The sequence below is a fragment of the Haliotis rufescens genome, unplaced genomic scaffold (assembly GCF_023055435.1).
Source record: "Haliotis rufescens isolate VD_foot unplaced genomic scaffold, xgHalRufe1.0.p SCAF_3, whole genome shotgun sequence".
In the NCBI taxonomy this organism is placed as follows: Eukaryota; Metazoa; Mollusca; class Gastropoda; order Lepetellida; family Haliotidae; genus Haliotis; species Haliotis rufescens.
This window is the reverse complement of record NW_025964001.1, coordinates 11,275,260-11,298,127: the sequence shown is the minus strand read 5'-3', so window position 1 is coordinate 11,298,127 and position 22,868 is coordinate 11,275,260. Positions and strand designations below refer to the sequence as shown.

At 38.5% G+C, this 22,868-nt stretch overlaps 1 protein-coding gene across 15 annotated transcripts in view; it reads left to right on the top strand.

Annotated features, from left to right (window-relative positions):
* The window catches only part of LOC124146631 (ribosome-binding protein 1-like), a 52,915-nt gene that overhangs the window by 23,938 nt on the left and 6,109 nt on the right, over positions 1-22,868 (top strand). For 3 of the 15 annotated variants that reach the window (XM_046517011.2, XM_046517008.2, XM_046517006.2), the window contains exons 12-28: positions 1,306-1,401; positions 1,740-1,742; positions 4,407-4,499; positions 4,860-4,937; positions 5,468-5,563; positions 6,422-6,514; positions 7,172-7,258; positions 9,103-9,183; positions 9,846-9,941; positions 10,361-10,453; positions 11,134-11,193; positions 12,418-12,483; positions 14,964-15,047; positions 15,663-15,743; positions 16,467-16,631; positions 17,480-17,515; positions 20,019-20,096. In XM_046517011.2, the coding sequence (XP_046372967.1) occupies positions 1,306-1,401; positions 1,740-1,742; positions 4,407-4,499; positions 4,860-4,937; positions 5,468-5,563; positions 6,422-6,514; positions 7,172-7,258; positions 9,103-9,183; positions 9,846-9,941; positions 10,361-10,453; positions 11,134-11,193; positions 12,418-12,483; positions 14,964-15,047; positions 15,663-15,743; positions 16,467-16,631; positions 17,480-17,515; positions 20,019-20,096 (1,386 nt within the window). Of the gene's footprint in view, positions 1-1,305; positions 1,402-1,739; positions 1,743-4,406; positions 4,500-4,859; positions 4,938-5,467; positions 5,564-6,421; positions 6,515-7,171; positions 7,259-9,102; positions 9,184-9,845; positions 9,942-10,360; positions 10,454-11,133; positions 11,194-12,417; positions 12,484-14,963; positions 15,048-15,662; positions 15,744-16,466; positions 16,632-17,479; positions 17,571-20,018; positions 20,097-22,291; positions 22,320-22,868 lie in introns of all 15 variants that reach the window. The other 12 variants (XM_046517017.2, XM_048403733.1, XM_048403731.1 and 9 more) reach the window with 10 other exon arrangements.

The following is a 22,868-nucleotide window of genomic DNA, read 5'->3' as shown; positions in this document are numbered from 1 at the left end:
AACAATGTATGTGATGCATTGACATCCAAATTTTGGGATTTACCAGCCTGTATCAATGTGGCTTTATGAGCAGTTATTCAGGGTTATTGAATTAAATGCAAACTTACAGTGTTATCAGTGATATGTCCTGAGGAAAGGTTTCACATACCGGTTCTGTAAATCATGAAATTTATGCGAAATGTGAGAGTGTCCCTTTTTGGCATTAATAAGTGTGGCATTTTGATCTGGACACATTGGATTAGTACATTGTCATGTCAGGTTCACTCACATGGGAGGAAACAGTCACATATACAACAAATCTCACATTAAACACTGTACTGGAGTTCCTCACCAATAATTGTATGATTATAAGCAAACCACAGCTCACCCACATGGTGCAAGTGTCCAGTACAGCTGTCATGGTGAACACATTCCACTGCAGATTTACATTGAAAGGATCGCACCAACTTGTGTAAGAACACTTGAAACTGTACCATCTTCCTCAGTTACCTGATCTGCGTCATATGAAGCAGACCCATGAAGATCCAGGGTAGAATAGGTCTTCAGCAACCCATGCTTGTCATAAAAGGCGACTATGCTTGTCATAAGAGGCGAGTAACGGGATTGGGTGGTCAGGCTTGCTGACTTGGTTGATGCATGTCATTGTATCCCAATTGCATGGATCGATGCTCATGATGTCAGTCACTTGATTGTCTGCTCCAGACTTGAAAATTTACAGACCACAGTCATATATAGCTGGAATATTGCTGAGTGCGGCATTAAGCAACAAACAAACAAACAAACAATCATATGAAGTAGGCTACTGACATTAATTTCATGACACATTTAGGCCTGGGACCGATACTCACATTAACTTGGTTTACGCATTACTTTCATGATTTACAGTGGTCATATAGCTTCAGTGACTGAGGATCAACACAAGTATATAAAATGCTGTATGGACTCTGTGTTTATTTGGAGATTTAGATTGATGAGGGGTGAATGTACAAAGACAACCTGTGTGTGAATTAACATTCAACTAATGCGTCTTGTTTATGTGAATACTCACCTGTGTTGCTTGGTCATTCTAATCAGTGCTAGGTTCATCATTGCTCATCACTGAAATGATATTATTGTTCATTTGTTGAGATAAACAAACATTCATTTTATGATGTTACAGATGATAGGTTAATTTAACAAAAATGTTTGGAAAATACATAATAATGGAGAGGAGGTGGTATAGGTATAGGGTTATCTAATTGAGTTACCATGGTTACGGTCAGCTGTGATGTTGTGTACACTTTAGTGTTCTGATTACCATTGCAGGAATTACGGGAAAAGAACTGGAAAGCAATGGAGGCGTTAGAAAAAGCTGAAAAATCAGCCTCAGTTAAAGTTGATAGTGCTGTCAAATCCTCTAGGGTAAAGCCATTTTGATTTGATTACCCTTAACCAACTCATCTGTGAGACTGACAAACTGATCATTTACCTAGCACAAAATGTCCTCACAAGTCCACATTGCAATCAGTGTTGCTTGTATCAGTTCTGTTGCTTATGTTGGTGATATATTAGTAACTAGGAAATGGTTATGATTATTTTGATTATTTTTTAAGATGTAGATGTAAAGGGTACTAACTCCTTGATCTGTCCAGCACATTTGCATGATGTTGATACAACTTGTATGTCTGCATGATCAGCCGATGATGAAATGTCTCACTTTAACTAATATGCATGTCCTTTGTCTTCTCCCACATGTGTAGGATGTAAGTATGTCTTGGTTTTCATTGGACCAGTGGCCTGGGATTGGGATGGTGTGTTGCATAACTGATCTCAAACAGAACTTAGAGAAACATCAGAAGTGCCTAAATAAGTAGATACATCAGTGTTCAAAATGACTCCAACCGCCTCCGTGGTCTATTGGTAGAGCGTCCGGCCGGAGAGCGGAAGGTCCGGGGTTCGATCCCCGACCGCGTCATACCAAAAGACGTTTAAAGATGGTACTTGTTGTTACCCTGTCTGACGCTCGGCATTAAGGGGCTAAAAAACAAGGACTGGTCGGCTCGGAGTCAGTATACTGTGTCTGAGTGGGGTATTCATGTTAAACTGCGGCATGGTATTTCAGTGAGCTAGCACTATAAATCGGCATCAGTCCGGACTAGTACAAGCAGCCACACAAACACACACACGTACATGCACGTCGCTATATAAGTGCAATACTCTTGGACGCGACGTTAAACCCCATTTCACCTCACCTCACCTCAAAATGACTCCAAATGGTCAGAGAGACTAACTTGGTAAAAGTACTTTCCCTTAGCAAAGAATCTTGCAAAAATGAAGATTTGTTAATAGACGTTTCAACAGTGCAAGAAGAGGGGAAGTTTTATTGTCTCCCCTTCTGACGTGTATGGTGCATAATCCTGTTATCAAGAGGGATTCTGGACTGACTAGTCCTGTGATTGCACATCTAACACTCATTCATATGGTTATTGTGAAAATTCAGATTTGACTTCCAAGAAATGTATGTATGTGGTTATAAAGTATGTGAAAAAAATATCACTAGACAGCTGTGACTTGTGCTTATCCTCCTGTATACTACTGGGCACATGATACTGCCAAGCAGTATTTCAAACACAGACAACCTAATGCCACAGAGGAGTATTTAAAAAAATATGTTTTCTTCAAAGAGAAATTTTTTGACATTAGCAAGAAATGACTGTGATGATCCACCTGAATTGAAGTGTCACAATAGTTGGAGCCATGATGATTCTATTGTTTTAATAGGGATGTCCCAAAGACAGGTGTTGGGCGGTGGGGTAGCCGAGTGGTTAAAGCATTCGCTCATCACACCAAAGACCTGGGTTCGATTCCCCACATGGGTACAACCTGTGAAGTCTATTTCTGGTGTTTCCTGCCGTGATATTGCTGGAATATTGCTAAAAACATTGTAAAACTCTACCCACTCACTCATCCACAGACATGTGATCTGTGTAGATTTGTGTGAATCAAACATTTAAGGGGTTCTCAGATACAACTACTTAAGCAGCAAACCTCAGGTCCCCAGGATTCCCCTATATATCGAAACACTGTAAACTGTTCCGCCAAGACATTTTGGCAAAGTGAATCTATACTGCCCCAATGAAAGCCATTTTTTACCCAGGCATCACACTCGTCAAAGTAAAGAGTGGATTAGGACCGTTGGTGGATTAGGACAGGAAGTGGAGTAGGACAGGGAGTGGATTAGGACTGGAATCAAACCTGAAAGTTGACCTAAACATGATCTCTCTCTGTTTACTAAACATGCTAAATGAGATTGATCTCTTTCTCTATGTTGCTTAGGACAGGCCAGTTTGTTTTCTTGTTTTCTTGATTTCTTTGGTCAATATGTCACCAGCAGGAGGCAAATAACAAAATTAACAAAACTTGTCAGGAATCAATTAAGGTTAATTTACAAAACAACTCTTGAAATAAACATTTTAACACGAGAGATGGTGAAAAAGAAATTGTTCTGATTAAATCCAACATTTTGAAATGTTTTTAGTTAGAGCATCCACAAAACAAGATATAAGCTGGTCTGGCCTTAACATTTAATGAATGGCAAGAACATTAAGGACTTTGCTTGACTCTGCCTTTTTTGTCACCTTTTCACCTTCTGCACTTCCACAGCAGAGTACATGCTTCAATCTTTCCATCCCGCATAGATTAGACATCCTTTTACCTTGGATTCTTTATTATCAGAATGTATGTATAATAAGTCACTTGACTGATTTATTCTACTCATGTTTGTTTCATGTTGATCTGAAATATCTCCATTCCCTAACTGTTGAAGGAATCCATACCACTTCACAATGTGTGTTATCAGCCATGCAGCAGAGTGTTAAATCCTAATACATTTGATTGTCCTGTTATTAGTCAATGCATAAATGTTTTTGTAAACAATGTACGATGTATGACATGAACAGGTGGAAGCACAATGCCGTTGTTTGATCTGGTGGCTGTCAAATATTTGTTATCCCAGTGACCTTTGTGGGAGCTCTGTCTGAATTAAGCGGGTCACTGTGTCCGAGTATGTGGGATTCATTTCAGTCATGTGGCCCCACAGCTCGGTCAAAGGGTCAAGGACGTATTTCAAGTCATTTCTGAAGTATCATGTTGCTAAAAAATACTGATCACTTGTCCTTTGCCAACTGCATACATTTACTAATGATATTCAAACAGGCAGATTAATCATTGGATGTGGCTAAAATATTTCACTAGAGCATATTTTAGTAGCTGATCCAGAGTGGCACTGTTAAAGGAAGACTTTCAGCAATACATGCTGTAAGGGTATGTCTTGATAGGAACGTTTGACATAAGTTGAAGTTAAGGCCCTGTTATGATTTTGTTCTTTGGTGTAAAGTTTAGTTCATTGAGTTTTCTCCCCTCCACAGGAGAAGAGTCAGGCGCAGGTGTCTGAAATAGAGGCTCTGGATAAAGGAGTCTTACAAAGGATCTTCCCAGACATCGCTGTAAATGCCAAGCTGGTACGTACTCTTAGCTTACTGTCTGAGTGGATTAACACCATGTGTCTAAACTTGCAGGAGTTGTCGTCAAGAAGGAGGTGTCCTGAAAATACTCCTGCATTTGTTAAAATGCTTTTCATTCAAGAGTTACATAGCTAAGAATGAGATACCACATTTTTATAATCCATACCTAGTAACTTCTCATACTATTCAGTGTTCAAAACTAACCATGAAGGTCAAGTCATCTTTGTCATAATTCTAATGTTAAAAGTTTAAATTTTTGGGGGGTGGCTTAATTAAAAAACTATAGCAGCAATCCTCAAGGACCCCCTTCAAACATTGCTTTCAACCCTGTATTGATGGATGTTGGTTTTCATTCAGGTTCATAATGACTGGATGGGTCAGTTTGAGAGGGAAGCATCAACATACATCACAAACATCTCCTCCAAGTCCTCAGAAGTGGGTAACATTTCATTCATTTAATCCTTGTCTGATGATTGTCCACTGCAATATCTGTTGAACCAGCTGATCACACCTCTGTTATACAATTATAGACTTCATATGAGGTCAATACCTGTTTTTATGCCCCCCTCCCAAAGCAATATCAACTTCATGCAAGGTCAATACTGCTTTTTATATATATTACCTGTATATTAAAACAGGTATTGACCTAAAAAAAACTCTTTAAGTGTATGATGTTATTGCAAATTAAGAGGTGCAGAACCACATATTGTATAAATAGCAATCCATGGGTGAATAATTCCACCCCTACTTACATCACAGCTTGGTTTTTATATTGTGGCATTTTGTCAGTTGACGACAAAAGTAGTGACAGTTTTATCATCAATGTTTATAGTGAAGCATTCACGCTGAAATCATCTGGAGTAACAAATTTCTGAAATAACAAATCATGGTATAGTGAAATGCCACTTTTTATCATAAGGATCCCGACCTGACAAGGTTTCACTGTATAACATCTCTTCTTGCAGAGTGCCGCCCAGGACTCCAGGGTCCAAGAACTTGTGTCCTCAAATGCAAAGTTACAGTCACAAGTGTCAGAGTACAAGCAGCTGGTTACAGATGCTGTGAGTTCTCTCGAATCCTGTTTTACTTGGGCATAGCTCATACAGAAGGGGACATCAATACAAGTAGAATAATGAAAACACTTGATATTTGAACACTACTTTAAAACAAATCATCTTGTACTGCTTGTGCAGTATTCCATTTGTTGCTGTATTGTAGGAGACTGTTCTGAGTGTGGTGTACTGTAGGAGACCCTGGACTAGGTGTGTTGTATTGTATTTACTGGGTCTCTTGGCTATAGGCGACCCTTAACTGGGTGTGTTGTACTGTAGGAGACCCTTTACTGGGTGTGTTGTACTGTAGGGGACCCTTTACTGGGTGTGTTGTACTGTAGGAGACCCTTTACTGGGTGTGTTGGGTTGTAAGAGACCCTGGACTAGTTGTGTTTTGCTGTAGGAGACCCTGGACAGGGTGTGTTGTATCGTATTTACTGGGTGTGTTGTACTGTAGGAGACCCTTTATTGGGTGTTGTACTGTAATAGACCCTTTATTGGGTGTTGTATTATAGGAGACCCTTTATTGGGTGTTGTACTGTAAGTGACCCTTTATTGGGTGTTGTACTATAGGAGACCCTTTACTAAGTCTGTTGTATTGTATTTACTGGGTGTGTTGTACTGTAGGAGACCCTGGACAGGGTGTACTGTACTGTAGGAGACCTTTTACTGGGTGTGTTGTGTTGTAAGAGACCCTGTAGGACACCACACTCCGCAATATTCCAGCTATATGATGGAAACCTGTAACTAATTGAGTCTGTACCAGACAATTCATTCAGTCTCTTTCTAACCAGTATCTGTTGTGGGGGTTCTATTCTAACCCTGAATCCCCATGGTGGACCTTGTACTGAGTTTGTTGTTTTGTAGGAGACCAAACTGCAGCAGCTGGAGAAGAGTGTGGAATCCGAGGAGAAGAGGTGGAAGAAGGAGCTTCAAGAAGCACAGTCAAACCTCAAAACAGTCAGTATACATTTCTCCTTACCTTGTATGTGCATTAAAGTGTGATGAAATGCATCCATGTTGATTCAGTGACTAATTAGAAAGAAGAACAATTAAAACACTTACCCTAACAAATTATGACAATCTCTCAGCTCTTTTCTCAAAATGAATCTTATGACAACTGATGAAGACGATATGATTCCAGCTGCAAACCTTCCTTTGTTTCACATGAAACAATTTCAAGGTGCATTTGTTGCTGTGCCTCAATTCCCATGTTTATTTTGGCATTAAACATGGTATAGACAAAATGGAAAATATGAGTGAGTCGTGTGTGAAATGATCATTTAAATATTACTTCCAGGAAGTGCAGATAGGTACTTACGTTGCAATTAACTGAAGATATGATAACAGTGAAACAATGTTATGATGGACCCTAGTTCCTGAGAAGTAGTGAGAAATGTTATTATGAATTACATGTTTAAGATTTAGTGAACTGATTTTAAAATATCCTTGCTGTTTATTATGTCGAAAGTTGACAGAATGTTTTCATGTGTTTAAGAGATGACAGGCCTCAAATATACTATTTTCCTGAACTGTCAACAGCCAAGCACACAAAATGCATTTTTGAAGAATAATTATCTAAACAGGCCTTTATTGGTTTCTTCCCCACTTTATCAGAGTACAAGCCGAGTTAGTGAATTAGAGCAGATAATGACAAAGTACAAGTCGGAGGTTACAGTCATCAAGAAATCCCTAGCTGAGACAGTGAGTGGTGAAGCAGGGGAGATTACTCTGCCCCGTTCAGTCAGTCCATGTAACCATGCTGCTTTCTCTGTGCTGCTTTTATAACACAGCATTTATATGTTATGTCTTCAAGTTTCTTGGTTTCATGACACAAAATAACTTGTCATTAACAGCATTGGCGTTATTTAGTGGAACTGTATTCTTACCCTCTGCCTTATATAACCAATGGGACACTATGACTCTTGGAATTCTGCTTGGAATCACATATTTCTTGAACTCTCACTAACAGGGTTAGGCTATGAATTCAGGTTCACTAACACACACATTAGCTGCATGTCAGCTTGTGTTGCTTTTTCAGCAGCATCTAACATGTGGTATACCTTGGTCCGCTTGGACAAAGCAATCTTAGTGCTTAGGCTGTTGTAAATCTCATACAGTGACATTCCTTCCGAATAGTCGTGGCATTAAGATTGCTGTGTGCAGTTGGGTCTCGCCATGATGGTCAGCTGCTTTTTTTACATATCACCATTGGTTACTATGTTCTTACGACTACTGATGCATTTCTTTTTTGCCATTGATATTATTCATAGGCTCAATGCTCTTCACCTATGTATGCATGCTTTTGTATTCCTGGGGCCGTATTTATCAAACAACTTAAGTCATAAATAAAACTTAAGTCAGTTAAAAAAACTTAGTTTTCTTGTTTTTTTACTTAAGTTTAGTGGAAAAACTTAAGTCATATTTATCAAAAGACTTAAACTTAAGTTTTGTCATTTTCTGACTTAACTATTAAGACTCACCTTGCTAGGCTTAAATCATGTATGTTTGACTTTTTTCGCGTCTTCGGTCATGGCGTGGGCCTATCTTGGAGCTCGCAGCGGTGTTTATTATCGTCTGCGCTGTCCGGGAATTCCCCGATGACGTTTTTCTCTCTCTATGTGAAAAGAGTTCCACTGGTAGGCTAAAAATAGCTGGGATAGTCCTTAGTGATCACGTGTTTGCATTCGGTGAAATCGACTTAGTTTCTCACGGCAGACTTAGCTAAGTTTTTTACTTAGACGCTTCGTGAATACCAACTTAAGTTTTTTACTTGGCTAAGTAATTTTTCAGAAACTTAAGTTTTTTTTAAAGTCAAAACTAAGTTGTTTGATAAATACGGCCCCTGTGTTTTTGATACTGATATTATGACTTAGCCTTTGCTCCAGGCTTTATCATGATACATAGGGCCTTAATGATTCACTATTCCGCAACAACAGTAGGATTTTGACATCATATGATGCACAATATCATTGATACTGCGAGTCTTAGAAGCTGTTACATCATTACCATAAAGTATTTGCAGTTCATAATCATATTAGGCAGAGTATGTATCTAGATTCCAATACTATGACTAAAGAAATGAAGGTTTTCAGGACCCCTCAATTCCATTTGTAATGGAAGCATGACTCTGTTTATCAGTTATTTATTATATCCAAACATCACCACCATGTATACAATGTGATGCTCCAATAGTTCAGTGAATCGTTACGACCCTAGTAAACTTTATGATCCTACGATGTGTTCATCAACTGAGTCAGGTTTGAACATTCATGTTACATTTATGTACTAATGAAGTCAACTCCCAACATTTCTAACTGATAATGAACATTCTTTGATAAAGGTTGATATGTTAAAGGATTTAATATAAGGAAAAAGGCTAACTGCCATTTATGATCTATTCTATAGCTAAAATGGCATGACTTTGATCCAGATTGTATCATCAGCATGAGAAGTGATGCTATTCTTTTTCTTCCGTAGTATGTTCAACAGACTTGTACCGGTATTTAAATTACTGCTTTTGTCAAGTGCTGTCTCTGTCTGTACAGGAGAAGCGTTTGGGTGAGGCAGAGTCAAACAGTCAGCTGGTTAACGAGAGTCGGGCAGAATCTACTGCAGTTGAAGAAAAGGTTAGTTCACTTACATGTGATTCATGAGGCCTTGTATTGGCTCCGTGAAATTGGGCAAGATTTATGTATAATGAAGAAGAATCAGAATCTTACTTTGAATATTTGTAACTATCTATGATAGTAGCAAGGGTTATAAATAATTTTTTATTTTCATTAATCAGCAAAAATTATCAGCAAGAGTTGCCATCATTCTAATGGTAAAAGTGGTAGTCCACAACGGCACAAGGAAATTTGCTGGACTGTAATCACGGAAGATCTAATAATTGTTACCTGACTGCATTGGTTTAACTTCTCAATCACAGGCCACCAGGAAACATTGGGCAATTAAGGATCCCCCTTAATCTTTAACTTCAACATTGTGATGATGACAAGGACCCCTTGACTGTCATGCTTAATTTTCACCTCTGAACAGCGTTAGAAATTGGCACTAGTCCTGTAGTCCTTACCAAACTGCCCAATAGTAAAGGTATCCTAAGGACTAGTAGAAATTGGTCATTTTTAAGGGTTTTGCTATATGTTATCATTATAAGGACTAGTGGACAAAAACTGTTAGTTTATAACCCTGCTGAATGACTACATGTGAATAAGATTTATCTCCCTTACACCATAAGCTGCAGTGGACACAGGGTACTGTGGTTGACAAGGGATGTGTTATGTTTCAGTGCCGTCAGTTCCAGGAACGTGTTGGCCAACTGGAGGAGAGCAACTCACAGTACGAGAAGCAGGTGCAGGAGTACCGGAATGTCCTCGCTCTCACGGTAGGGACAGTCTCTCCTCCATACAACTGTTTCTCAGATAGAGCCAGACAGAAACTTGTCATGCCCTTTCGTTTAAGCTTTGGTTCAAGCACAAACATATTCTGTATATTTGCCTATTATGAATTGTCATAAATTAAACTGACTAAACTGAAAGAACATTTAATAGACTTGGGTTTCAGACAAGTTTCTGAAGTTCCCGACTGGTATATTAAAGGGGGACTAGCTTCACAGTACCTTTCTTCATTCTTGGTGGGGATATTGCAACCTGTGACTAGTGTCACACCTGGATACAATCTCTGAATTCAAGATAATCTTCAACTTCTAAATTGAGTTTACAGACAAATATATATGTATTTTAAAAACTTGAGTGAGATTAGGTAAGACTGCCAGTTTGTGAGAGTGTCTGTTTACCTCTGCAGGAGGACAAGCTGAGCCAGCTGGAGCAGCAGGCCAAGTCCGAGGAGTCCAGGTGGCAGGACAAGATCACCAGGACAGAGACAGATCTTCAGCAGGTCAGGCACCTCTCACTCTGCAGGGCAGTCTTCCACACTGACAGCACATGCAATTTGTTTGCAATTATTACTGTAACTGTTCAAAGTTTGGACAAAAAGTTTGATAGTACTTTTAGTAGTGGATTATTTCAGATGAAAGGATAAGATGAAGAAAATAACTGTTTTTTTAGATTTCTATTTTTATTTCCTTATTGTTTCTAATGTGGTTGTATTATTTTAATGTTAATCTAATTTACTAACTTGTTCTGTGCCTTAATAGGCATTGTTACCTCCTAAATTTGTGATAACTAGAATATTGATCTTTTAACACAGATTGGTAACATCAGCTCTGATAAGAAATATATTACACATGAAGGTGACAAGATTCCAACATAAGACTATTAAGTCATGAAATAAAGTTTAACAGATTCTGGTAGGCACGACTTTCATGGCAAATCATGCTTTGGATAATAAATAACTGTAGCATGAACGCCTTAATGCACAAGCATTGATGACTTCCTATAACACACATTTAACATGTCATAGGTTTGCTGGTCTTGAGAATTCAAATTTCTTTATTCTGGTTATGGTATTAATAATTCATTCTTTAACAATAATACCTATACACACACACATCATTCACCTGGCACCAGCAGATATTTATATATGTATGTGCATGCAACATATGAGTTTTCTTTCAGTCCAAAAAAGACGTGGAGTGTTTACAAGAGCAGGTGAAGAAGTTTCGAGGAAGTACTGAGGTAAACAATTTCCTCCTGTAACCCCATTGAGTTCTGGTGTTGTGGGGTGGGGAGTTATTGCTTGCATGGGCTGAGGATGGCTGTCGGGGCGAATGGCGGCACTGGCACCTGCACCGGAGTTTCTACACTGCCAAAAGCATGGGTTCTGCTTGGGAAGTTTGCTTCTGTTGTGGGTCAGGCTGTTGTGGGAAAGAGGGCTTGTTGATATGGCAACTACAACTTTTCTCTCTAATTTGATGCAAGACATTTTAAAAACTGTTAATTAGTTTACGATCTTAAGGTACGATCATTTATTAATTATTAACTGGATTGTCCATAATCCCCGGACATTTTTTCTTTATCTTTTCCATTCATCAAACACTTTTCATGCCCACGTCACTCACTGCTAATACTTATCTTACGATGGGACATTTAGCTGGTTTAGTTGTTATACCATGTATGGTTATTGGGGGTTGGCTAATTTTAATGTGAATTTATTTTATCTTGATTTGTAATATTCTATTTTTACATTTTTCTGTTTTTATATAATCTTGGTGTATTTATGATTCTATGGTTTGTTTATATCAAAAAGAAACATAATTTTGTTGTATTCTCTTATTGTAATAGTTAGAATGTGGATGTATGTCCCTCATGCATGTTGCCATCTGGTTTATGTAGCATTTTTATGTACATTTACAAATTCAAAGTATTTTATCAGGTTTAAAGCACTTTCATCTCCTGTTTCGTTGAATTATTTTGCTCTTTTGTATTTAAGATTCTTATTCCATATGACATCATCAATCCTAAGTATCCATGATCACATAACAATATGTTCAGTATAGTTGGTCCCAAATGTTTATGTACCTTAAACCATGTTATTACTTTTGGCACAGTGGTGAACATGGAGTTGTAAATAACTATCAGTGCTGATATTACAGTGCAGCGTTAGAAATTGGCACTAGTCCTGTAGTCCTTACCAAACTGCCCAATAGTAAAGGTATCCTAAGGACTAGTAGAAATTTGTCCATTTTAAGGGTTTTGCTATGTGTTATCATTATAAGGACTAGTGGACAAAAACTGTTAGTTTCTAACCCTGCAGTGCTGTCCCCTTGATGTGATTTGTTCTTCTCCCGTGGTGTCATATGGAGGATGTTAGTTGAAAATTGTTTTATGCCCTTCACTATCACCCCATAACCGTAGTGTATTATGTTGTGAGTTTGATGTTGTCTGGTCCGTCCATTCTAGGATCTCTCTGATTTGTCTTTCGCATACGGCATCGTAGAGAAAAGTCTGCCTCGTATTATTGAAGAGGTATGCATCCAAAACCCAGTTCTCATCCTTGCAATGCATGCTATTGTGTACCAACAGGTCACTGACAGACAGTCAAAAGGCACTTGGTTACAAGTGTCAGCTTGAAACAGCTGATTTTAGGCTTTTCATAATTAGCAGCTATGTTTGTGTGCCTTTATAGTATTGTGAGCATTATACAATAAGAACAATATGCCATGATATTTCTTACATTTCAGTTGATGAGTTTTGTACTTCTCTATATTACTTACATTTAATATTCTAAATATTGTCTTTCATAAGGATACAAAAGATATTTTGTAACCATATAAAAAATGTCTCATAAAATTAAAATTATGAATTTTCTTTAGCAAGCCATTCCTCAGTGATGTAGTGATTATTTTTTGAAGATATCCCATTAAGTTTGTACCTACGTTGTAAGCTGTTGAGTATTTCCTTATCATGACTGTCTGCCCTTGTGACTGTCTATCAATGTCTGAACCCAGTATAACTGCATGGACCCTGTGTGTTTAACATGTTGTGAATGGGGTTCATGGTTTTTGGGATCGTTTTGTTGTGACATTACACTCATTTGGAACATAATTCTATTAATGTGGTGATTCCATATTCACATTTCACTAATAACAGATTATGGTATGGGCTAGTCCAGGTAAACTAACAGGTATATGATTGAGCATATCAGTTGCCCCATGTACTGGATCGGAATCAAGAATATATTGATGCAATATTGTTATTTCATTACTAAGCATTGCTAAAGGAAGAGAGATCGGATCTGGTGAACAGTCCCTTACAGGTGTACGGTGCATGGATTTCGTATTGAAGAAGATCTCTCCGAACTGTAGATCCTTTTAGTGCCTTTCTTCTTGTTATATGGGTTTTGGCATCCTTACACGTTTAGAGCAGTATTATTATTATACCAATCAAACCCTATTATTTCAAGCTAATGAAGATAACAGCATATCCTGTGAGATTTATATTCTCAACTATGTATACTATACCATGATTATTGATACCATCATTGAATTCACTTTCAAGGAATATCAGCCATGTTTTCTGCTGACCTGACTAAAAGTCAAGTGAGCATATGTCATGGCCTGTTTGTCTGTCGCCAGTTCTGCTTCTTCTGTCTGAAACCACTGAAGCTGAAATTTCACATACTTGTTCCGACCAATGATGACACCCCAATTTGTTCCACAGGTTTGAATACAATTTTCAATATAGTTGTCATGACAACTGTATTGAAAAAAATATATTTGTAGCCATTACTTGGTCATATATTTTTAACATAAAATGTGATGAAATTTGTAGTTTGTAGTGGGACTCAAAATATATCTGTTTTTGTGATATTTTACAGTTTAGTCTTGATTTGACCTTTGCACTTTGACCATGCCAAAAGCTGAAATTTCATATGGTCATTTCAAAATATGATGAAATTTTGTGTATGTGTGCTTTGGAGTGTGGATTATTATTCCCACCAATGATGAAAGCTGAATGTGTTCAAGTGGCTCGAAATCCAATTTTCAATATGGCCAGCTTGTTATAATTATATTGAAAAGCTATTTATGGCCATTAATCAGCCATTTGTGTACAAAATATAATTAAATTTGGTATGTGGTTAGTTTATTGTTTTTGATGGGGCGGTCGGGTAGCCTAGTGGTTAAAGCGTTCGCTCGTCATGCCGAACACCCGGGTTCGATTCCTGACATGGGTACAATGTGTGAAGCCAATTTCTGGTGTCCTCCGCCGTGATATTGCTGGAATAATGCTAAAAGCGGCGTAAACCCATACTCACTCACTCACTAGTTTATTGTTGCATTCATCACGTTTGAATATCAATACTGACAGCAAGTTTTGTTAAGTGGCTGTTGTTGACATTTTAGGCTGTTGACTACATATTCAGGTGAGCTATGGTGCCATGACACAATTTTTATAGGATATTGCAGTGACAAAATTGTGTGATATATCTTGCTTTTTCCAATATATGAATCAAGATTATTGTTATTTAACATTTTGTTGCAGCTTTACAAAAATATGACTTCCTACAATAAAACTGCTTTTTTTGGCATAAGTCCTTGTGTGCTTCACGTGTGGTTTCCATCCTTCCATTGACCTACTAGTTGCCTGTTTACAAGTTGAGAATTTCCAAAAATTGAATATACTTCATAATTCATTAATTATCTCGTTTGAAGTTTGATATGAATACAGTGCCCATTGGCTGACTTGATTTATTTGTGTGATAAAGGAATTATCAATCAGTTATCACACAAACTGTGTAGTAATGGAACACTTTGTCAATACGCATTTCAAAATAATTTTGACCATAGGTAAATGATAATAGTATAAGTATTAATTGTTTTCAAAGAAAAGGTTTGATGGCTGTGGAATTATGTGTTGAAGTATAAGCATGATTGCCCCGAATGTTCCTGGGTTCCTTTATTCCCTGCTTGTCTCCCTTGGTAATGAGTTATCTCACCTGGCTGCAGATGGAGGTGAAGGTCGAGTCTCTGGAGAGCCAGTTGAAGGCCTCTGAAGAGAGGTGTTTGATGCTGCAGAAAGAGACTGAGGAGGTAACGCACGTTACACCACACACACACTACCTGCATGATGGTCTGACCCTGGTCCTCGACTCCACTGTTATAATCAGTATATACTCGTATCTCGGTCACACATTGTAAACAGGGTGAACATTTGTGTAATGTTTCTTTTAGAAATCTTCCAGTGAAGCAGTGTTATTTTTAAGACCACTAGGGATTCTGACTTTGTAAAGGATTACAAGAACATTGGTTCAAAAAGACTATTCTCAATGTACACAACAAAGTGTGATGTGATAAGATTATGCTGAGTTGATTATGTCAGACCAGTATATATTTTTATCGCATTATGATTTGGGTTTAATATATAGTGGTTATAACAGTGGTGGCACATAGTCTGCAAATGATTCAGAAACAATGACACAACAACATATAGTTGCTAAAAACATTTTTGCCAAGTCAGCTGTATTTTGAATATAAACACAAAAGCTTGTATCAGTTTGAGAAACTGTACTGAATTAATCTGAATCAATTGCTTTGGGTGATCTGCAAAGGATGCTTTATTGGTTTACTTTTGGGGGCACATGTGTTTGGTATATTTTAAAAAAATATGTTTTCTATCTTATTTTGATATTGAAAACTTTCTTGCAGGCACAAACCAAAGTTGTTACAGTCCAAAGTCAGCTAGAAATTACAAAGCATTCTTCTGATGATTTAGAAGCCCTTAGGCGGGTGAGTGAATGGTGGAGTCTTTTATGTTTGTTTAAATAGTCCTGACATGGAGATCTGACGGTTCCACAGTAGCCACACTTGTCTAACAAGGCAACTAATTTGGGGGCTGGAGGAATATGATGTCAGTGCTCGAAGTCATGGCAACCTGGGAAAAGGAGAGGTCAGTGACACCAGTCTAGTTGTCCTCACAAGAAGTATATATACCTATAGTCCCTGTACTTGTTTTAATGGCTAATGATGACCCAGTGGTTACCGGGTGTGACTTGACCAGTTGTGTGATATCATGCCATGAAGGTGTGGATTGCTGCTAATGCTCCCACCACTGGATTGTCTAGTCCTGACTTGGTGATCTTTAGGCCTCTGTTATACAGCTGGAATATTGCTCTCACAGCTCAATGTCACTCACTCACTCACTCAAACCCCAACTGCATGAATCAAGCTTCACTCATATTAAGCTTCTTGTATCTATGCTCAGAATCAAATTTAGTCATATGGATGTCTAATGAATACTCATTCTTGCCTGAGAAACAGAATATTTTAAAATTTTACTTTTAAGTAGGCTTCCACAAGGAATCTTGCTTGGGTGAGATCATATAAATTTATAACGAGAATTGTCAATATCTCCTAGGAGATATCGCTACAATGAAATTGCATCACAGTGCTTTACACGTTAACCTTGAACTCATCACAGCTGTTTTTGACATGGCATGCCTTTACTTGCAGCGGATCGCGGAGCTTGAAAATTTTGTGGAGGCAGAGAAGAAGAAAACAAAAGAACTGTCCATGAATGTTGTGAAGCTCAATGGCATCATCAAGACCGGTCAGGATGCTCTCAGGCAGGAACAGGGAACCGTAGAGAAACTCACAGACCAGCTCAATGCAGCACAGGTAAGTACTGCTGCATGCATAGGCGGTTGGGTAGCCTAGTGGTTAAAGTGTTCGCTTGTCACGTCTAAGACCCAGGTTCAATGCCCGACATGGGTATAATGTGTATAAAAAGGCGTAAAACCACACTCTCACTCACTCACTCAATCACTCGCTCACTTACTCACTCACTCACTCACTCACTCACTCACTCACTCACTCACTCACTCACTCACTCACTCACTCACTCACTCACTCACTCACTGCCTCACTCACTGCCTCACTCACTGCTGCATACAATAGCCTTACACAAGGACATTTGGTACAACTAGTTGTCTTGTTCTGACAGAAGTATATAAGTGACTGAACATTTCAGAACCCTTCAAGATGTAATGCTTAGTGATAACATGACATGACTTTTTACAAACATGACATTATTCTACTTCTTTAATTATTCTGGAGTCATTTGGACAATTTCAACTTCAAAAGCAAAATTATTATATGAGTAAGTACAGGTCAATACCTATTGCCTCGTCCTAGATGGACATGGCAGCAAAATATGGTTGCAATGTGTCCTGTACGATTTATTCCCATGTTATGTCTGCCACAAGACGAGTCAAGATATACTTGCTTCCAGTGCCAGCAAGTTTGAATTCCATCCTTTGAATGCTTTGCCATGTATCTCCATTCCACACACAGCACTAAATACAGCATCTAGACCTGCCCTAGCTACACGGACCAGCACAAGGACCTGGACCTTTGAATAGGAAATCCTAAATTTGTACTTTGTTCTTCTTAGTACCTCAATCAGTTTGAAATAGTTCAGCTTGTCCATCTTGTCCAGCTAGTTGATGAATTTTGTTCTGTTTCAGTCAGGAGGCGGAGGATCTGGGAAGGGTGTGAAGGAGGTATTGTGACCAGCAGAACTGTACAGTATGGATGTGTGCGGGGCCAACACACAGGGTAAACACAGGCAGTAGGCTGGCTCACTGGAGCATGTCACAGTAGACACACACATTGTCACACAACTGATCTGCTTCTGTTCCTGCAGCATCATGCCCAGGTCCCAGGCCAATACTCATATTTCAGATTGTTGTAAAGAGAAATGTTTTTCTGCAATCAATAATAAGACACGGTTGTTTTATGAAGAACCATCATGTTCCCAATCTGAGACATTAGCCACGAGTCCGAAGGCCACATCTAGTAAAATTCTGTTTGGTCTCTTAAGGTCATCAAATAACATATAATAATACTAAAATCCACCGAAAAAAGTTGGCACAGACTGTTAGTTGATGGCAACAATTTGATCATAACATGCAATATTTGTTCTAGTAAATCTATTACCATACCACAAAGACTGTTCACATGAGAAAATACCACAGCCACAGTGAACCTCACACTCCGTCGCAGTGGTGACTCAGCATAACACCACTGCCACAGGCTAATTTACATATCACGTGACCGGACTTTTCTCTTGTTTGTAAACAAACGCGCTTTTTCAGAAATCAGTATAGAACGGACTAATGCAAGTATTTGAGGTCGCTTTACATATTGTTTTGCATAATTATATAAATATGCTACTACAGCTGCGACAGTGAGTTGCATGATAAAATATATGTATACCTCAAAGTGACCGTATCGCTAGCTCTCTGTTGGGCTTCGATGACAGCACGTGGAGCCGTACAACCAATGTAAACAAAGGATAACTACGCAGAAACAAGTAGATGTTCACGTTTTAGGATACTTTCTTAATGAACCGTAACCGTTCTTTGACATTTGTTTATGAAAATGTGTAAACTTGTCAAACATGAAACGGATGAAAAGCATATGCAATATCTTGAATGGACTTTGAAAGATGTGACGAATCGTCACATGGCGCTGGCCTGTGGCAGAGGTACTATGCTAGCTGGCTGCCGGCCGCATGGAACTCTGGGTAGGAGAGTGAGTGAACCTACTTTAACAAAATTTAATCGCTGCTCCCTCCTCTGGCATATCGGCCGCATCCATTGAGCAGGTCTGGGCATGCTGCTGCAGGGCTGAGTTAATGACGGAGTTTTCAGCATGGAGTGTTGTAATGATGACAGACCCTCACACCGTCGTTGTTGTTACCCTTCTCCATCTCAGTAAACAATGCAAGTGACGTGTTAGCTCAACCGCCTGTCTTCTTGTGTGTTGTGTTTCTGCCATATTCAGCTGTTCATACTTTTCTCATTACATGTTTTGCGTGTGTTTCTAGCTAGACTATTTCTTTAGTAATATCAGTTATTTCTTTCATGTAGTCAACTTTGAACTTTAATAGTAATATATGTATACTTTTCATGCACCTAATTTTCTCTGCATGTAGATATGTCATTGTATATCATATGTTTCTGTGTTTGCAGTGACTGACATAAGCCATGTACTCAGTTCTTATTCTCTGTATATATCTTTTTGTAGTTAGCCTGTTTCATTATGCTCCTATAGAGGCAAGATTCACTGTTTCACATCATAGTGTCACTGCACTGATCAGAACAGTATTTGATCATCAAAAAGCGACTAGAGCAAATCCAATATGAGAGAAACAACTTAGTTATAACTAGTGTCTTTACAAGACTTCTACAGTCATACATTGGCAGAATTAGGTTTCTTATTTGTTTCAAGGTAGACCATATTAATTTAGTTGGAAACGGGATTCTTCGAAACAGGTTAAAATACCCAAATGTCAAGAAACTTGTTGGTAAAAACATTTGAATACCCTCTAAAAATTGTGGATATCCAATCAAAATCAAACCCCTGGGTAAAATACCGAAATAACCAAAGGCTTATCTGGAGCTCTGGGCTACAAGATGCTGTTGACATCTCGATATGACCACGTTAGGGCCACTCAGGACCATATATTGGTATGGGCGTCTAGAAATTACTTGTACATATAGTACTAGGGGCGGTCGGGTAGCCTAGTGGTTAAAGTGTTCGCTCATCATGCCGAAGACCCGGGTTCGATTCCCAACATGGGTACAATGTGTGAAGCCCATTTCTGGTGTCCATCGCCATGATATTGCTGGAATATTGCTATTGCGGCGTAAAACCATACTCACTACGTCACATGTAGTACTATCAAGACATGGATATCTAACATGTACTGTATTGAATCTTGGTATATCAGTGTTGGGGCACCTGCCTTCTAGGATCTAGATATTGACAGAATTATCATTTCAATAGGTATTTGTACCTGACACTAATAACATAGAATTTGGATATAATTTGGCCGGAATACCTGCTATCTAGAATCTAGGTATTATGATCTGTGTAAGGGCTCTTGACAGTTGTTATACAGAATCTAGATATAACTACCGGTAGGTCTGGGCACCTGCCATCTAGCAGGTAGATAGGTGTACTCAAGACATGGTTCAAGACTTGCTTTCATACTTATAGTTGAGGGCCAAACTGGCTGATAAGGAAAAACACCTTGAACGTGAAATATTGACAAACAAGCAACTTAGTCAACAACTGGTAAGTTGTCTTTGTGTCCAGCACAAAAATAAAGTCTTCAAAGACAGTTCAAGGAAACAGTGACAGATTCAAGCAATAATGTAATTCTTCATTTTCAAATATGTAAAGGTAAAGAAATTAAAAATAGATACTTAAAGTAAATTTATCTGCAGTAAGTGAATCGATATGTGCATCCCTGCTATTTCAGCGCACACTTGACATATGACATGGGGATGGACCCCATGCTATGTAAGCATTGTGCCACCCACCCACTGTCTACTGCGCACACACACCCACACAAGGTCATCACAGTGCAAATAGATGGAGTATTCAGGTGTCATCCAAGTTTCCCTTTGCTATTAATGCGGCAAATGTTTAAAGTTGTTTAAATATACTCAGCGTCATTATTGAGGGGTCATGCAGATAAAAAGAGATAAAATGTCACATTTTCAACTTCCAAAAGGTGCATCTGGAATCAACTATTTTATACCCACATTGACAGTTACTTGTCATGTATTGCAGGTGTATGGACTAAACTGCTGCTTGCATTCATGCATTTGTTTTGGTTAGCTCTTTTCATCACCTTCAATCTTTAGGTTTTCATTGTTTTTAATGTTCATCCACTTTTCCAGTTTCATAAAACATCAAATCAGTGTGACATTTAGGTATTAACAAGATGTTCTTCAATTGTTAATCACACGACGTCATACTCTGGCCTATTGACGCTTGTTGGCATATGGTCATGTTTGACACCCTACATGCCTAGGTCGATGCTTGTTGTAAGAGGCGACCAACACGATCGGGTGGTAGGGTCGCTGAGTTGGTTGATGCATGTCATCATATCCTATTTTCCGTAAATCGATGCTCATGATGGCAATCACGGGATTGTCTGGTCCAGACTCAATTATGTACAGACCGCCGTTATATAGCTGGAATATTGCTGAGTGTGGCATTACACAACAAACAAGCTACATACCTAGGTGATCCTTATACAATGACGTTGAGTATATAAATTATAATCCTATCATCCAGGGTCCATCCAGGATCCATAACCAATCTAATGCTGTCTAAACCTTCCTGATGATGAATCTATTTATGAAATATTCAAAGGAACTATTTGCAGTGTTCTGACCTTTCCCAGACAAGATAAAATACCCTAGCTGCACATGGTTTATCCAATATCCCATACATACTTGCTGTGTGTCCTTACACTGACATGACCATCATATTACATCGCTAGTGTTCTGCCAGGAGGGAATGAGGCAGATGAGTACCCCCCCAGTACCCCCCAGTACCCCTCGCTTGTAACAGACGACTGAAGTCCATTTGTAGGTTCCCGGTACAATGTGTGATCTGTCTGTGTGTCACTGTACCCTGACAGTGGGTCAAAAGTGCAAAGCACAACTAAAGACACATTTGTTCAAAAAAGCTTTCCAGAGTGACATTTGAATGTAGGGCTTTGAGCATGAACTCTACATGGAGGCTAGAACATTATAAGTGCACATTATAATTATTATTATCATTGCTCTGGCAATCAGACACTAGTTTGCTTAAACATGATTATTGGCAGTGTGCCATGGTAATGCTGACTCTGGTATAAAACATGACATGTGGCCCTGTGGACTGGTCAGGCCTTGCATTCTTCTCCATACAGTGTACAATGATCCATTCATAGCCTGGCAGGTGGATATACCTCCAGTATGTGCAAGGTTCTGAAACACTTTCCTGATGCCACACCTGCATACATTGAATTGTGGTCGTAGATGGTATTGGACTTTTGAGGATTGCTAAAAGGGTTTTATACCCCCAGACACATATTTGATTAGTGGTTTATTTTACAGCACTTATTGATGTAAAATTAAACAGTGAGACTAGGTTTTTAATCATTAACTTTCTCTGCCTGAAGCTCTTTTCTGTATTTCCTATTTTTGAGAAATCTATTCTTTTTTTTTCTATTTTGTGACTGTGGTATTTATATTGATATATATTTTTTATATTTCCATTCATATTATTTATAACTACAAAACATGTATAGAAAGTTTTTAGCCATTTTCTTTTAATAATCTTAGGTGATTTTTAAAAAATGTGTCACCAGACTGGAACGTGATTTCACAGTATTGAACATGGCTTCATTATGATTCAGTGATCATTATGAATTGAATTTCTTCTTATGTTAAGGAGTCTTCTAACATTGCCCTTGCTGTGCTTTGTTTTAGCCACTGCGTAGAACTCAGTCCCTGACAGGTAGACTTGGTTAAGTCACCTCTCACAATCATGCACTAAGTTGTCTGACTTTGGTTGAGACATACTGTCTGCTTAGCTATGCTTCCATCCATCCAAATTACACTACTGTACCATATTTCCTTCTGTGCTTAATGTAAAATCTGGCTTAATTAGACGGATATAATGGTCAAGTTACATGATGTTTTATTACTTCCAGCCAAATGTCAACTTGGTACATGATGTGGTTTGAGATTTAACATTATTTTCTTTATTTTTTATCAATCTGAAATTATTTTTTAAGACTTTTTCAAATAATTTTCACATTTTTTTGCCAGTGGTACATTTGTTTTGACATGAACCATTGTGTTCTTGTTTTTAAGTCATTCTAAAATATTAATTTTGTTATCAGTATTTGTTTTCTTATTGATACAATCAGTCATTGCAATGTTTGTCCTGAGCTTGAAAATCTTCCAAAGTTTCACCCTGATACAGCCCCTACTACCACCTCCAGCTGTTGCACCTCCCACATGCATAATCCAGCACAATCCGCAACAATCCACGACAATCCAG